Source organism: Homarus americanus, unplaced genomic scaffold (assembly GCF_018991925.1).
Source record: "Homarus americanus isolate GMGI-L3 unplaced genomic scaffold, GMGI_Hamer_2.0 scaffold45698, whole genome shotgun sequence".
Lineage (NCBI taxonomy): Eukaryota > Metazoa > Arthropoda > Malacostraca > Decapoda > Nephropidae > Homarus > Homarus americanus.
Window position 1 is genome coordinate 5071705 of NW_024735554.1, and position 17376 is coordinate 5089080.

Consider the following 17376-nt stretch of genomic DNA (forward strand, 5'->3'; position numbering starts at 1 on the left):
GAGGTGAGAGTAACTAGCATGAAAAAATTAATATTTCAAGTGACATTAAGACACACAATTCCCAAATTTCTTTAGCTGAAAACACTTTCATGGAATTGGCTTTTCCTTTATCTCCTAGCTGAGTGTGTGGGTAAGGGTGACTTTCATATGAAGTAATTTATGATGTAAAGAAACATATTTTCATTAGCCTTTTATTTTGTAGATCTTACACAAAACGTGTAATAGGCTGTGGTTGGTAGACACTGAAACAACTAAGAAACCATGTGAGCAGATTTATATTTATAAAATAATGTATTTAAAGTACGTGTAAAGATCATGTCACCCTGGTTCCTAGTTATCACTGTGATTGTTATTGCCTGTAACAATAAATAATATTGCCCTAGGATAATTACAGATAAGATCAAAACTTTGAAAAACACTATCTAATTATAACAAACATGATTGTAGCTCTCGTATAAACAAAGCACATACAAGTTTTTGCAAACGGTCGTACCACTGAGAAGAGCACTGGTCTGAAGTGTGAATTTTTACATTCAGACAAGCACTGCACTTCAATCAATGAATGTAAAGCAGGTAATCACCTTCACCCACTTGTTAATACCTTTAATACGGATTTACATGATACAGAATGGTTTTTACAGAACTGTATTGGAGCAAAGAGAGGCAATATACACATCACAAACCATTGAGGGAAGATCAGTAGTTTTTAATTTACATTAGCATAGAAAAAGCAGGATTTTTGTAATAAAATATTGAGGATATATTTACAACAAAAACTCTGCTTATGAAGAAGCAGCTTTCTGGCTTTGAGAAAGTTGGCTCGGCTACAGCATTTAGGACTAGATTCCATGATTACACTACAACAAGACACATAGGCCCGAATTCTTAAACATCAAGTCAGATCAGCTTCCAATATACAATAATATATCACTTCAATGCTGATGGCCATCACATTTTGACTGGCTATTCACCATTATCTACTTCCTATGCTTGAGCAGATCTACCTAGACATTCTGGAATACGGGCCAGAGGGTGAGACAGATCACTGGAAGAACAACAAACTGAGGAGGAGGCACTATTGGCGGCAGTGTTTGGGGAAAATTTAATACCATAGGGTCTCTTAATCATCCATGAATGTCAGTTACAGGCAAAGTACCAGTTTTTAGTGAGCTAGGAATAGATCTGAGCCTTATGAAGTAGTCTAAGACTCCAGCTGATATTGTCATCAAGTTTGCATTGTGCCAAACTTATTTAGTTTCTGGTCTTTGTCCCGCTCCTCCTCTATAGCACCTGCAGACAGTATTGTCTAATCCGCCATGTAAACTGCGCTATCTAGCAGCTGTGATCAGCATTCAAATTATAGACAACACTTCCATAGGAACTGCTGCAATCATTCGAGTGCCAGTCACTGCCCCCAGATTTGGATATTTGTGCAGAGCAAAGTCCTTAACAGTATCAATACTGGTTGAACTAGGGTTCAATAATGGTCTCTGAGCTTTAACTTCTCCAATTTGTTCTATGTATCGCCAGGATACATAGCATATACATATATACTGTATATATAGTTCTTAAGTCACATCACTAGACACTTTTGTCTTAGGTCCACTTTTAATGCAGTCAACCTATATATGAAATTGATGGTCCACAATGAAACACTGTCTCTTGTGACTTCACCCTCTGTCACTGACATGCTCAGCTGAGGGTTGGATGATAAGATGGTTTACCCTCTTGCAGTTGATAGTGTGCGAGGTTTACCCCCGAGATTAAAGTGCGCAAGATTTACAGGTCAGATTCACCATAGAGGGAGGTGGAGAAGGACATGTAGTCAAGAGCCTCAGGAGGAGCTTCAGCACCAGTGTAAGGTTGCATGCGCTGGATACAGTACTCGGCCTGGTCTGGAGGAAGCTCACGCTGCAGCTCTTCTGGGAGGATGTAAGGCTGAGGAGAAAAAATCAGTAATTAGTAAGACCAATAGAATTTACAAATACCATACTACTACTACTACTACTTTGCTGTCACCCAGAATCGAGTATATAACGATCATCCAGATATGACAATGATACGAGTTATTAGATATGTCACCTTTGTAGGTGAGCTCGGAGGTGACTCGAGAGGTTAATACGGGACTGGCGGGGTTGTCCGCAGATGTTGCACATGTGGAGGGCTACATCTAGTGGCAGCAGCTTGTCTGCCTCGGTATGTAGTTGAGCTAACTCAAAGCTATTGGCACTTTTCCGTATGGTGTTCCTCAAAGCATTACAATGTGGAGTGATCATCTCCCAGGTGAGGGGGTCAATTTGGTGCTCTTTCAGGTTTGTCATAAGACTATCCTTATATCTTTTCCGTTGCCTCAATAACTCGGCATTTGATAATTCGGAATTTCATATAACTCGACACGGATATGGTTAAGGAATGTATTATAGCATAACTTGGGAAATGCCGAGACATAAAATTATCTGGGAAAATCTCGGCATATCTGGCCACCTGCATCATCTACCATGCCTCTGTATCACCTACCAGATCTGTGTCACCTACTATGATGCTTCAATCTTTGCCTGCAGTGCTGGTAGTGTTACTTTTTTTACATTTAGTAATTACATTTACACATATATGGGTTGACAATTTTGTATTTTTGTAGGGGGGGGGGGGTGTGCATCAATAAGTCGGAATTTAGGATAACTCGGCAAGGCCAGAGCCCTGTAATGTATGTGCCGAGTTATTGAGGGGTTTACTGTACCTTTATTTAGGTGACAATAGAGTAGCTGGGGATAACATAACCAGTCCAACACTTGTTCATGGATAATGTCACCCTCAATGCTCCTACAATTTGGGTAAATGAGAATACTGGCATTTGTTCTCTTGTCTTCCCAGCAAACTTGGAGGATAGAATGTAGACATGTTGGTGAAAGTTTTCAAGTGTCTCAAGGTTTCTCCTGTATGTGACATGTCTTGCTGCCATACGGCAGGATGGGGAGGACCACTGATCAACATACATACATCAATGTAGATAATTTCAGCTCCTTACAGCTTAAGACAAGGGTACACAGTTGGATCTCTTCATCCATGTCTGCAGTGGTGGACAGGTGGGAGCTCAGGTACCACAATACAATCTTAGCATCTGCTAGTTTTTTTCCCGCTTCGATCAGCTTTGAGAAGAGTGTTATCTAACGTGACCCTGGCAAACAGTGAAGATTTTATACAGGTGCTGCGATTCATCCAGTATAGAGGCAAGATTTCCATAATTCGAAATAATTGGGGCTTTCTCCATCCGTAACAAAATAAGAAAATTACAAATTGCGATTATCTGTAAATTAGTTTAATTCTTCTCAACATTTTGTATACCAAATTGGTGTTTAACTACATATATTTCAGCCTTTATGTAACAAAATAAAAGTTTGCTTTTACCTTCTCAATATTGTAATTGAGGGGATGTAGATTGAAAGGAATAATTGAAAGTATGGAGATTTTCATATGAAGTCAAACTTCCAGTGAGTGTTGCCACTACTTTGGTTTGATGATCATAAGAATTATGTGTAGCTAGCTAGTGTTTGGTTGATTGGTTTGTGCACTTAAATATTAAGCTCAAATTTTAACGGGAAAGCATGCACAGGAATTGAGTGTTCCGAAAATTTACTAAATACCAAAATACTTTACCGATACACTTTAAGCATAATAAACTCATAAAATTAAAGAAAACGGCACTACTGTATATTATTGTGCCGAAAATAATGCTAGATAAAAATTATCTTAATTCCATTACTGAAATTAAAAAAAAAATTACTGTACATCTGATTTTTATGATGGAATAAAGCAAAGGTGATGCCCAAACCTCTCTTCCCTGTAACTTCTTCTGAATCCTTAAGTTTTATTGTACAAACACAGAATTGAACCTGACTCTTCTTGACATCATAGAATGTACTTGTGCTTAATTTTATTTTGGACTCATCAATCAGCAAGTGACTTCAGTATTTTCCTCTTGATTTCAAGAGTATTCTTAATGGGTTCTGTAGAATGCCCAGGACCTTCACTGAGAGACATTATGAAACACTTACAGCTTCCAAAATCCACAAAATTCAATGTTTTTATAAATGGATCTATGCTAGCAATTGGGCAAATCGACACTACATGCCACACAGCCCATTCAGAAGTAATTTGATACAATCTTCTAGTCTAAACAATTGTGACAATGTCAGTTCATTGACTTCATTTAAAAATTTATGTACATTTCTCAATGTTACCCAAGAAGATAACAAACAACTTTTATTCTATTACATAAGACTAAATGCTGTAGCTAAGGAATGCAAGGAAGGTGAACTATTAGTACTATATACAGGTATATCTTGTTATATGTTGTCTTGCTATACATTGTTGTGTTGTCTTGCTATACATTGTTGTGTTGTCTTGCTTTACATTGTTGTGTCTTGCTAGACCCTGTACATTGTTGTGTTATCTTGCTATACATTGTTGTGTTGTCTTACTATACATTGTTGTGTTGTCTTGCTCTACATTGTTGATGAATTTTAGAAAAAAAAATCACGTGACAGTAACGGACTTCTTTGGATAGCCTTAAAACCCCAAATAACTGGTTTTTCAATCGCGTCACTTCCCTAGTCAGTTCACACATCACCGCCACATTCGCTTGATCATGTTTACATCAAGTAAAACTTTACCAAAACCCTATAAAATATCCAATAAGTGATATTTGTGCATCTGGTAAGAAAAAATAAAAGTAATAATCTAGAGAGGATAAATTGAATATTTTAAGGCATTTTGAAGCTGGTAAACAAGCTGTTGACATCACTAGATTGCTTGGCCTACCCACCACCTTCAGTGAGTGTGATCAAAACAGAGAATGTAGCTCTACATTAAACAAATTAATAACCAGTGACATTAACTGCTACCTGGTGCTGTATGAAAAAGAAGAACAATGCTATCCAGTTGTTTGAATCAATATTTTGAATGTAAAGATAAAGTGATAGGCAATCCTGCAGCTTCGTCTCAGTATCTCCACCACTCCCTTTGCAGGTAAATTTTACCTTATTATATTTTATATCTAAATACTGTATTTAACTTCTAATAATCTAATTTAGGGTTAGTTGTCTAAATTCATTATTATTATCATCACATTTTTTTACCACATTAGGGTTACTAACAATAATAACATGAAAACAATTCTGTTGTCTCATTAGCAGCATAAGAAACTTCCTGAAGGGGGGATTCAAATGAATATGATTACACACCTTAGTAATGCTGCTGCAAAACACTCCTCCATCACTACTTAATCTCACCTTATCTCCTGCAAGAATCCTGAAGGAATCGATGACCTGTTCTGCTGTATCAGAATCCACATTCTCCCGAGTCATGAAGTCCAAGAAGGCATCGAACTGAATGAAGCCAGTGGTGTTGGGATCGACAATGCTGATGATGCGTGTGAAGTCGATCTCACCTTGGCGGTCCTTGCCAATGGAGTAGCCCAGAGAAATCAAGCAAGACTTGAACTCATCTGGAGCCAATCGGCCACCCCTATAAAAATAAAAGAAAAATGGTAAAATGCACAACTAATCACTTCACGTTAGAGGAAAATGTTAATCTTGTACAACCATGAAATATTTTAAGCCCTTCACTATAGGATGCCTATTTTAATGTTCTACTTGGCTAATGCCTGACAATTTTATTCAATAGAGAGAGATCCCCCATACATGGTCATCAAAATATACTGTCTATATTAAGTCAGTTTGAAATGGTTAAGTCTTCATCGTTTTAGGGCCATTTTCCATGTTTGTGTGGGTGAAAGCTAATATTCACAATTCAATATCTAATTCTATCGAGATAACTATAATAAGATCATACACAAATATCCAAGTTTATTCTACTACAATAACTGCAAGGTGAAGTTAGAGAAAGTTTGCTCACGAGTGTCAAAAAAGTCTTAAATTCTAAATTGACTATCATATTCATTTAATCACCACATACAAGGAACCTGATAGGTCAAAAGGTGAGAAAAATACTGAATACAGTTAGTAACCTTGACCTTTGGCCGAGACATGAATGTAGTGTTCAGTATTTTGTCTTGTGATAATGTATAGTTAGACAGGTCTTGTCAAAACATCTGCACTGATATGGCAAAGACTGTTGAAAAAGCTTTTCCTTTGATTTTCTGGTGAGCTTGAATTTGACATACTTGACTCTGGTAATCACCATTTTGTCTAGTGATGAGACATCCTTGTTTAGCCTTGTTTCAATACAGTACTGTATCATTACAAAAGTTACACTTCAGGTAAAATTTTGAACATTGACCTTCAGTTGTGACCTTGATATATTTTAAACTGTAGCAAACGGGCAATATGTACATCTATACATGATGTTTATACTACCTTCCAAGTTTTAAGCAGGAGGACTAGTTATATAAAAACAAATTTCAGGTTGGACTGACAGAAGCAACACTATGTGTCCTCTCTGGTGGGGGTACAAAAAATGCAATATATAGGTGTAGAACATACAGTAAAAGCTTTGTTATCTATTATTTGGGAAACTGACAAGCTCTACATCTGCCCAAATTGATATGGCCCTATACAAATCACCATTCTACTTGCTGGCATCTGTGCTGGAGCCATACTGCACCGCATTACATTATAGTTAGTTTGTTTTATGTCCATCATTACGGTATTGCGGATCCGATACTGCTCTTAGTGATAATAGATTATCTATCCATCCAAACATTACAGCATCCAACATAGATGTGAAAACAAATATGCAGTCACCTTGTGAAGGGTGGAAACTGCAGTTTTGATGTGGAAGTTCAATATTGATTCACCCATAATCAACAACATGAAGGCCAAGAGACACTTTCTCACGTATATAAAGGTTGAATCGAGTAAAGCAGAGGAAGGATGCCGTACACTGTATACAACGAAGCTGGATCACTTTGCCAAAGTGTTAAAGGAGTGGGTTTCTAAGAGGTAGGAAGGTGATCTCTCAGGCCCTCTACTCATTGAGAAAGCACAAGACTTATGAATTTGGCTGAACCTTATGTATTTTTGGATGGATGGCTTCCCTGTCTCTTTGTAAATGTTCTCCATCTATAAGAGTAAGGCTTGACTGACCAGAATATTTCATTAACCGGTACCATCAATTCCCTGTGGGTGCCAGATAAAGCTTTTATTGTACCAATAAGTGAGGTGTGGTGCTTTTTTATTGCCTTTTTCTTTAAGTAGCTGAAGAATAAATAAACCTGACTGACTTTTTTTTCTAATGATGCCCCTAAGGATCTTGGCTATCTGAGTATGCAACATTTTTACCTGTTATCTAAGGGATTAATTCATGAATATGGCTTTATTTTGTTACTTGTTATTAAAATAAGCAATGAATAATATTTTGTGAGTTGTTCCTGACTGTAGGAGAGTATGATACTTTAATGGATAGTACTGAGCAGAGGAATAAGATACAATATTCTTACCTGTTCTTATCGAAGTGGTTGAAGGATGAGCGGAACTCAGTGAGTTGTTCTTGGCTAATGCCCTTAGAATCACGGGTGAGGATCTGGTTCTCCACTTCATTGATGGTGCGATTGATTGAAGTCAACAACTGTTCCCATCCAACACGTAGAGTCTCCATTGTGTACTGAGTATACCTATAGGAATAAAATATATTTTTTTATGCATTAAAACATAATCTGATGCTGTAATAATCTTTCAACAATATTTCTATTCACTTGAAAAGTGCAGAGTGAGTGAGAGAGAAAAATTATTGGTGTACAGTATTTGTTTCATTATTTTCTTTATGTTAATTAACTATTTCACAACAGGTAAACTAAAACCAATTTTTCAAATACTGTGCTAGTGCAAACATATTTTTATTAGCTTTCATTTCTACACCATGATGATATATGCAGAATCCTACCAAAGCAGCAGTCATTTCACATATCCACAACCTAGAGAATTTGGTTTATTGCATGGCTTGCACCTGAACAGCTGTCAATAAGGTGAACTATAACTATGTTGCCTTGAAGAAAAAAAAAGTCAAGGCCATATAGTATTCAATTTATTATCACAGTTTTAGGATAAAATATTGGACTGGCTGGCGAAATCTAGGTGGTAAACCAAAAATCCATAATATCGTACAGAATACTACATGGTACTTAAGTATACAGAATATGTACTGTACCTGTTCTCAAAGATCATGGACTCCTGCACAGCCTGGTGGATCTTTTCCATCTCATCCATAATAGCCTTGTTGCCAATAACAGCAGACTCGTAATCCTTCAGACGGTTAAGCTGATCCTCGAGAACAGAACCCTACGGAGAGATGAGAAATGTCATCATTATTCTTGAGAGATATTATATACTAATGATGGAAAAAAGAAGCAAATCTGATATTATTATCCTTACTCATTCATTATTATTACAGATCTTCCTCAGTTAATACAAGTTCACACAAATTTATTTAAGTTTTACTGTACATTATTCACCAATTAGGGAATATTTAACAAAACACAATCCATTTCTAGATTAACAAGATCAATAGATAAACATGTTCTGGATAAAGTTTCTTCACATCCCCAGACTCGTAACTACAGTACTCAGTTCTACACTGACTGCCATTTACCTCACAAGGTTATTTACTGACTCACTAAAATTTGCCATTGTTCATGTTTTACCATCAGCACCCTCTACAATCATGAGTGTGCAAAGCAAACAATAACATAAGTTTAAATTCTTAAAAGTTTAAAAAAGCTGAAGCCTAGCCAAAATAAGCTTTAAATATTTTATGTTAATTTAAGTACATTTTGAACCAAAACACTACTTAAGAGTATTGGACATAATATCTTCCAGCAACTTACATGCATGCCCATGCCAATGGCTGCAACAGCATCCATCTGCTTCTCAATCCAAGGACCCACACCATTGGCCTTCTCAGCAAACTGGCGTCGAAGACTCTCGTTGTCTGTACAGATTTGTTAAGGAAAAAAGCAAAAATATTCCAGATTTTGGAAATGTAATATATACAAGGTGTAAACTGAGAGGTAACCTTCATTTGAAGAAACACATTTCACTCATTTTAAAATTAATGTGTCACTTGGGAAAAGTGAAAACTAACGCATTTATATTGTAAAGATTGTCTATATTTTTAAGAAAATGCCTTTGTAATTTTTCAACCGAAATACATTTTTCTCTCAGAATTAGGATTTAAAGGGGTTTAACTAATTAATTATTTCCAGAATAACACAATGACATCAAAATCGCACCTCAGAAACCCATATTTGGTGAGCAATTATCATTTAAAATTTGTTATTAAAATCTTCCTAGCATCCTTACGACCACTAATTACCCTCCAATTGAATTGTGGACCATAGACTCGGAATCAGCAAGCTCAGGAGTACCTATACCGAGATGTTCAACAAAGTCCAATTTTAGGTCAAAACTGCTGAAACTGTAAACTTAATGCAGGGGTTCTGAAACCAGGGTTCATGAACCCCTAAGGGTACACAGAGCAGGGGTGTACATTGAGGCCTAGCAAAAATCAACAAAGAATGCGTACAGTTAGTCCTCGTTTAACGTTGTTTCGTTACAATGTCTATTCTTTAGATACCTGTGATTCGGATAACGTTCCACCGATTCGGTATAACGTTGCCACGGACTACTTTGTACGGTGCATCACCCTCTCTTATCTTGGCGCGCTATGCTCTCACCCGCGGAGCGTCACGGCGTCCCAATCATTGTAAAGCTACCACAGCGTTTGTGCATGTTTCAGTGTTTTTGCGCTTAATGCTGTACAGTACTTTAACCATTCGAAATAGCTTCCAAGTGCCCATCATGTGCTACTGATGCTAGTGTTGTGAAGAAGCAACGTAAGACTATTAGCCTTGCTACGAAAATGGAGATTTTAAACCAGGAGGAGGAGCCACCCGCCGGGTCTCAGTGACTCGCTACCCTCCTCCTCCTCCGCTCCACTACCCACCACACACTCGCTCCACCACCTCCGTTCATCAGTGGGTACAATACAAAATAATTGAGTTTACAGTGTGTGTATATATATATATATATATATATATATATATATATATATATATATATATATATATATATATATATATATATATATATATATATATATATATATATATATATATATATATATATATATATATATATATATATATATATATATATATATATATATATATATATATATATATATATATATATATATATATATATATATATATATATATATATATATATATATATATATATATATATATATATATATATATATATATATATATATATATATATATATATATATGGAAAATTTATTCCGTTAACGTTGTTTGTGTTAACGTCGTGGTTTTCAGGAACGGAACCATGACGTTAAGCGAGGACTTACTGTACTGTATACTATTTTCACCAGATTTAATTCATGAGGTGATATAAATTTTAAGTTATACTGTACTTTCAATATGGAAAGTAGCTTCTCTCCAACCACAAAATATGTTTGAACACTGCCATTCTTTATTGCATTAGTGTTAATGAAGTACCATTCAATATTCAGGGTCTCAGTAATGGTGGTATGGGTTGATGGTGTGATAACTCGGGGGTACATGGCGAGAAAAGGTTTGAGAACCCCTGTGTTAACAAATCACTCTATGAAAAGGATACTCTGTTGCTTCTGGAGCTCAGCCTGGAGGGTTCCATCACGCTGTGGCACAAGCTTCTTGACTTCTCCCCATTTGTTTGAGATAACCTGTAAAATAAAAACTAATCAGTGCAGTACTATAAATTGCAAACAATTTATGTTTTTTTTTTCTTAAAGTTATTCATAATAAAATAAAGGATTCTAGTGGAAGGCAGGCATCCCTGTTCATGGAAAAGAAGAAAACAATAATGGCAGCAAACAGAGACTGACAGTGAATTACTTATTGAGACAAGAAAGAATCTACAGCATCAGGGTGTCTACTGAAAACCTTATACTGTACAGTCATCCCTTGGTTATAGCGCACTTGGTTATCGCGATTTTCGTTATCACGCCTCCATCAAAATCTGCACACCTGCTGTTATAGCGCATTTTTCAAGCCGAGAATTTCGTTATCACGCAGTTGCCACCAGGTGTTTTTACCCATTTGCTTCACCTACATCTATTGAGGATAAAATCTTTCACCTACAAATTGACAATAACACATTTGCTGTAATCAGACATATCTAAGTTGCCTCAACAATTGCAACCCCAGTTGCAATTTCAAATTCTGTGTCATTACTAAGGAATAACGAAGTCTCGGGTGCACTCTAAGATTGAGAGAAAACGGAGGACTCAGGCGTACCCTTTTCATCACTTTGTAACAAACCTAGCCATGCCTACGTGTTTTTCTGATACTTACCATAACGTTATCTATATATTTAGTGGGTCTAAATCAGTGATGTCAAACTCAATACCTTTCAAGGGCCAATTCTTATTTTAGTTACCCTCCTCAGGGCCAACACAAGTGCTATATCACATATTTGCAGGATTGAAGTTTACAGCTTCACACATTGCCTTACCTGGCTTACCAGGAATACCTCATTTAGGTTTGTCTGATCTTAAGTATGTAAAATTCATTTTACTAAATAAACATTATTATATCTATTTCTTTCATAATTTCACGGGATGATAAATTTTACCGTCATCCCGCGGGCCACACCTGACCATCCCGCGGGCCATGAGTTTGACACCCTGGTCTAAATGGTTGTAAAATGGGAAAATTGGGGTTGGGTCTTGGGTGCCTGGAACCAATTAGAATAACTCCCATAGGTTCTGTACTTTCATTATCGTGTTTTTCGTTATCTCGCACTCGGCGCGGTCTCAATTAGGCGTGATAACCAAGGGATGACTGTACTGTACTGTATATATGAATCCAAGATGCTAATAATTATTCATAAATCATGCACAACATGACCTTCATGTCCATAAAAGCAATTCTACTGTGGGAAAATCCTGTTAATAGTTTTAACTGGCAAGGATTTGAACCATTTGTTAAAAATTTAAAAGTATAATGCCGTATTAAAATTTTAACAATAGTATACCTAATGCTAGAAGGAGTTTATAGTGTAATCTAAGAAATAATCTACTCTTAAAACTAACCCATAGAGTAATGACAAATCTTCTCAAAGCAGTATATTTCTGCATGACAATTTAAAGTTTGCAAAAGCTTGATAGTGTCCAAGGAACTGATTTTCCTAAATATAAATGTGTCAGCTTACTGCTCCACTATCTATTAGCAAAAAAATAAATGTATTGCAACATTTTTTTTGCCAAATAATGAGGACAACAATGGCCTCACTATTCCTAGTGCCACTGGTGTAGATGTGATGATAATGAATGGTGCTTCCTTCTTTGGCATCTAGTTATTTATCTACTTTCTTGAGAACAGTATTATAATTGGCACAGTGCAGTATATTAATCCTTAACAACATGAGTGATGTGGATGTTTGATTAAGAATGAAAATGTAAACATTGCTTTAATACAATTTCATTATATTTTTTTTTTGTGATATACTGTACATCCGAATTTTCACAGTACAGTACGATATTCCTATAACAATGCACAATCATATGGATACTGTACTTTTAAATACATGGATATCAAAAACAAAATGCCTACTTTTAGTGCTTTTGCATTGTTGTTAGTTACTGAAAATTCCAAAATACTTTTAAAAAATATGGCTAGATTTCAACTGCCACATTCAAGACAACAAACTCATTTACAGAGCAGAGGATAATTTTGACTATCAGATGGTGCCTCTCTGATAAAATTACCTAAAAACCAAGAAGAAAGTACAGTACTGTGCTTTTTTCATGCTAAGCCAATACAGATACTGAATTCTGTTTGATGAGAGCAAGGCATTACCAGAAGTCCATTACGAAAGACAAATACTGTAAACAGTAATTTTCCACTTTACCTCCACAGCTCCTAGAATGCCTTCACTATCCTATGTGTGCATGTGGGAAAATAATAAATTGGTAGTTATCCATACAACTCCTGATGGTTATATATCCTGTGAAGCACTTGAACAGCAATAAAAGAACACACAAATAATCTACATTCTTCATCAATATTATTCTGGCAAATTTAACCAAGTTTGGGGGGCTAAATAGCACTTACATTATACAGGTACTATATATTATTACAACTTGTAGTGTTACTTCTCCACCAGCTCCCTGACCTGATCTTTAAAGTATCTATCCATTTCATTTTAACTCCTTGGTCCTCAAACACTAACTGCCACTGTCTAAAATACTATAAGGTTTTGAGAAATAGTTATAGACTCCACATCACATCAAAGCATCTATACATAAAATCCAAATTTTTCCACAAAAAGCAGAGAACTAAAACAATATAAACTAAACAATATTAAATTCAGAATGTATACCATATTCTAGTTAATGAATCACTGTAAGATAACAGTAATTTACTGACTTCTCTAATGTTCTAATTCACCAATTTCTGGATTGATCACATTCAAAGCGACATTCTATTCATTTATGTTTTACGGTCATTTTCCACACTTGTGTGGGTTAGCTGTAATTACCTGATGGCAGGTGTTGGATGTACCCCCATCCCACTCACCATCACAGACCCAGGGTGCTATCCCAGAAAATACAGCAGAAACTAAGGGATGGACACAGCTCTTGTGACTATTGTATGTTGCCATCAGAAATGTTGAAGCAAAGTTTTATGTCTGGATGCTGTATCTAATGCCAACACACAAGTAGGAACAGCTGGTAATCAAAGACTACCTGCCTACATACACAAGAATTCCAAGTAGTAATATTATTGATACTTCCCAACAAATAAACACTAGAATAGATGATGAACCACAGAAAAATACAAAAGGTTGGATGTTGACTGGACATACAAGGCTGAAAGTTACTACATTATAATAACTAATGACTGTGTAAATGAGGAGAATATTTAATCCACTTAGCCACTGTGCCCCATCCTATCATTCTACAAGTGACATTTTCCAAAAATCTGAAAAGAATCTAATCAAAGTTCATTAAAGGTAAAACACTGAAACCAGAGATAAAACAAACCTGAGCAGTGAGGGTAGTGTATGGGTTGTCAAGACCACCTGGGATCTGGTACTGCTGGGCCATGTGCTGAACCTCTGTCACCAGAGAAATGATGGCCTGGTACTCCTTATCTGCCTCACCTAAGGTTGCCTTGAACTGGTTATGGGCGTCAATCAAGCCCTGGATCTCCTCAATGGTATGCACGATGAACATGTCCACCAGATCTTCACAAGCTCCATCCAACCAGTTGTTGAATGGCTGCAACATAAAGACTGTATCACACACCTCAAATTTTTTTATAATTTCACTGGGTTAATTAAAAGAAATAAGAAATTCCTATAGACAATACTCCATCTGCTTATTACAACTAATCACTATGAAAAGAAAAATATAATCAGTACATACTGCTGCCCTCTTGGCAAATTCAAGGTGAAGTTGATCAATCTTCTCTAAGAGTTTTTCTGTTTCTTCCAGAGCATTCCTGCGAGAAGTGGTGAGAGTGCCAAGACGATCCCACTGATCACAAATGGCCTGGCAGCGAGCGTTGATGGTGGCCGAGTCGTAGTAGTCCAGAGCATTCAGTTCCTGTGCAATGGCTGCAATCTGCTCCACACGATCCTGAGGATATCAAAGATACAAATTACCATAGTGAAATTAATTGAAAATAAAGGATACTGTACCTGCTCTATAGATATAATGTGGATAGAAATGGGAGTATTTTTGAAGGCCAAATACTATACTGCACTATATACCTGATACCTTATTATCTGACAACATGAAAGGTAAGACATCTGACCTGATGGGCAGCCAAGTCAGATTCAAAAGCCTCGTGCTTCTTCTTCAAAGCCTTGAGTTCATTAAGCTTGCAATGTCTGAAGTCCTGGCTCTGTAACATGTCTTCCTTGCCAGAAGTCCATGACTCATGGATCTCAGCCTTGTGCTTGAACTTCTTGGCAAGATGCTCAAGACGCTCCAACCTGAGTAATTAGGTCATATTAATCCAAGTAAACAAACAGGCACTCACAATGTTTGCATTACACAATCTGGTAAAACTGTGAAGCTGAGAATAAAGATTATTACAAGAGAAGAACTTGATGAAGCTATAATGAAAATGAAAAATGGTATATCACGTGGTACTGATGATATAGTGTACATGTAAAGCTTAAGGAAGAGATGGGAAGATTCCTGAGGAATGGGGCAAAGTTACAGTTCATTTGTACAAAGGAAATGGAGACACAGGAGACTATGAAATCATGTCACATAACAATGATTTATTAAAGGATTTTGGAGACAAGTGAAAGACAGAGGATAGAACCTATATTAAGTGGAGGAGCAGCATGGGTATAGGAAGAGCATAAGCACTACAAATTTAATATTGCCTTTGAAAATTACTGTATTATTGATAAAACTTGGTAGTTAAAAAATTATATAGCTTTAAAAATCTAAAGAATTATTTTGACTCGGTGCCAAGGTCATTGTTTTGGAGTTGTCATGAAGAAAAATATGAACATCATGATGCAAGTAGATGATATAATGCATTGGAGTGACAGTACAGGAGGAAGTGCAGTAGTAGTATCCATACCTCATCATCTCTGAGAGCAGCCACTCTTCAAAAGATTTCTCACAGCCTTCAAGATTCTTCCAAGCATTGGCAATATCAGTGACACTCTTTCCTTCAGAGGGGAGGTATGCAGGACGGTTGGAAAGGCGAAGTTTGGTCTGCGAAGAGAAATATAATACTCATGTGATTGGTAAACAATGATTTTAAGAGCTAGAAAAAATTTAATTCACTGTCTGCTTATACACAGAAATTTCATAAATTACTCATATACAATAGAACCTCTCTAGCTCACACACCTCTGGCATCAAAAGTTTTGCCAAACACATGAATTCTGCAAACTTATGAATGACTTATAACATGGATATAGTGGACCTTGGGACCATAAACCTAAAATATCAGATAGGTCCAATACTTATGTTCAGACCCAGAGGCCTTATGAAAATTTTTTCACATACATAAAATGGTTTAAGATACAATACAGTACAGATGATATTAAAGAGTCCCACACTAGGCATGTGTGCTATTAAGGTGTTGGAGTACACACTAAGCTGTGTGTTTTTCATCAGACTATTTTTTTTTTTTATTTGACAACTGGGCTGTGGTGCATCAGCAACTGCTTCAGTGTCTTACCAGTAAGTGGCTGGACAAATGGATGTGGGTTTTATGCTGCTGCATCACACTGAATAGTATTTTGATGTTAATGGATTGTTTATGGTAATTTTTAACAGTACTGTAGTTTATATTTGACAATAGCAAATCTCTAAATTTAATCATTTACATGAGTTATGTCTATGTACACTATTGTCTTGAAAAAAATGTCATATGCCTCCACCTTCCAACTCAGGAGATCCTAGTACAGTATAAATGCATTTTTAAATAACAAAGTTATTGAAAATGAGCTTCTTGTACTCGTCACAAAGTGATGGTATATGTATCCCTAATTGGAAAATCATATGACAAGTAAGAGCAAAAAGTACTCAATGTTACTGTTGCAGTACACGTTTACTTGTTTTTTAATTCTTTTATTGAAAAATGCATACTACTTTATCACCTTTGTTGGCATAACTGCTGTAAGTTAATTTGCAAGTGAAGTCAATGCAAACTAAGAAGTTTTGTGAAATAATGATGGGTGAAGTAGAGAGGTTCTGCTGAAGTAAACCAGACCTGGAGAGTGTTGAAGTTGGTCTCCAGCCTGGCTTTCTGTTCTACACGTGGAGGCTTGTGGTTACGACGGTACAGACGGTATTCTTCCAATTTCTTTTGCAGATCAGCCAGAGTGTTGTCCTGCTGGCGGGCCTGGAGCCATGGCAGGGTGCGACGGATCCATTCCAGCAGGTCGGAGGTGAGGCGTTCGTATTCCTCCATGAGGCGCTCGTTCTCCTGGTTAACCTTCAGCACCTTGCAGATGCGGTTGGCTGCCATCTCAGCCTAGCCAAGTAAAATGTTATTGAGAAAAGTTGAGCATATTTATAAAGAAAAGCTTTAAATGTTTGAACTGTAGAGGGTACTTAAAGTAACAAAAGTGAAAATTCTGAAAATAGCAAATATCTAAATCACTGAAGTGAAGATTTTATAAAATCAAACTGTTAAGTTTCAACCCTGTAAGACCATAAATAAACCATTTCCTATGTTTACTACTTAAAAAATCTTATAAAAACAAAATTATTGTAAATCTTTCCACATTTTGTTCAGGAAGATTCAACAATAATTCTTAGAAAGTTTTGGAGAAAAATCCTGAGATATGAAACAAGTCTTGGATGAAAACTTAG

The 17376-nt window shown here is 36.4% G+C and overlaps 1 protein-coding gene across 2 annotated transcripts in view; it reads right to left on the bottom strand.

Annotated features, from left to right (window-relative positions):
- Positions 1-177: 177 nt before the first annotated feature.
- The window catches only part of LOC121871441 (alpha-actinin, sarcomeric-like), a 103338-nt gene continuing 86139 nt past the window's right edge, over positions 178-17376 (bottom strand). For both annotated transcript variants that reach the window (XM_042373738.1, XM_042373737.1), the window contains exons 7-17: positions 16772-17035; positions 15629-15765; positions 14843-15023; positions 14452-14664; positions 14068-14304; positions 10659-10743; positions 8840-8943; positions 8164-8294; positions 7457-7630; positions 5289-5523; positions 178-1938 (exon numbers count right to left, since the gene is read on the bottom strand). In XM_042373738.1, coding sequence (XP_042229672.1) covers positions 1780-1938; positions 5289-5523; positions 7457-7630; positions 8164-8294; positions 8840-8943; positions 10659-10743; positions 14068-14304; positions 14452-14664; positions 14843-15023; positions 15629-15765; positions 16772-17035 — 1920 coding nt within the window. In that variant the 3' untranslated portion in view covers positions 178-1779. The remainder of the gene's footprint in view (positions 1939-5288; positions 5524-7456; positions 7631-8163; positions 8295-8839; positions 8944-10658; positions 10744-14067; positions 14305-14451; positions 14665-14842; positions 15024-15628; positions 15766-16771; positions 17036-17376) is intronic.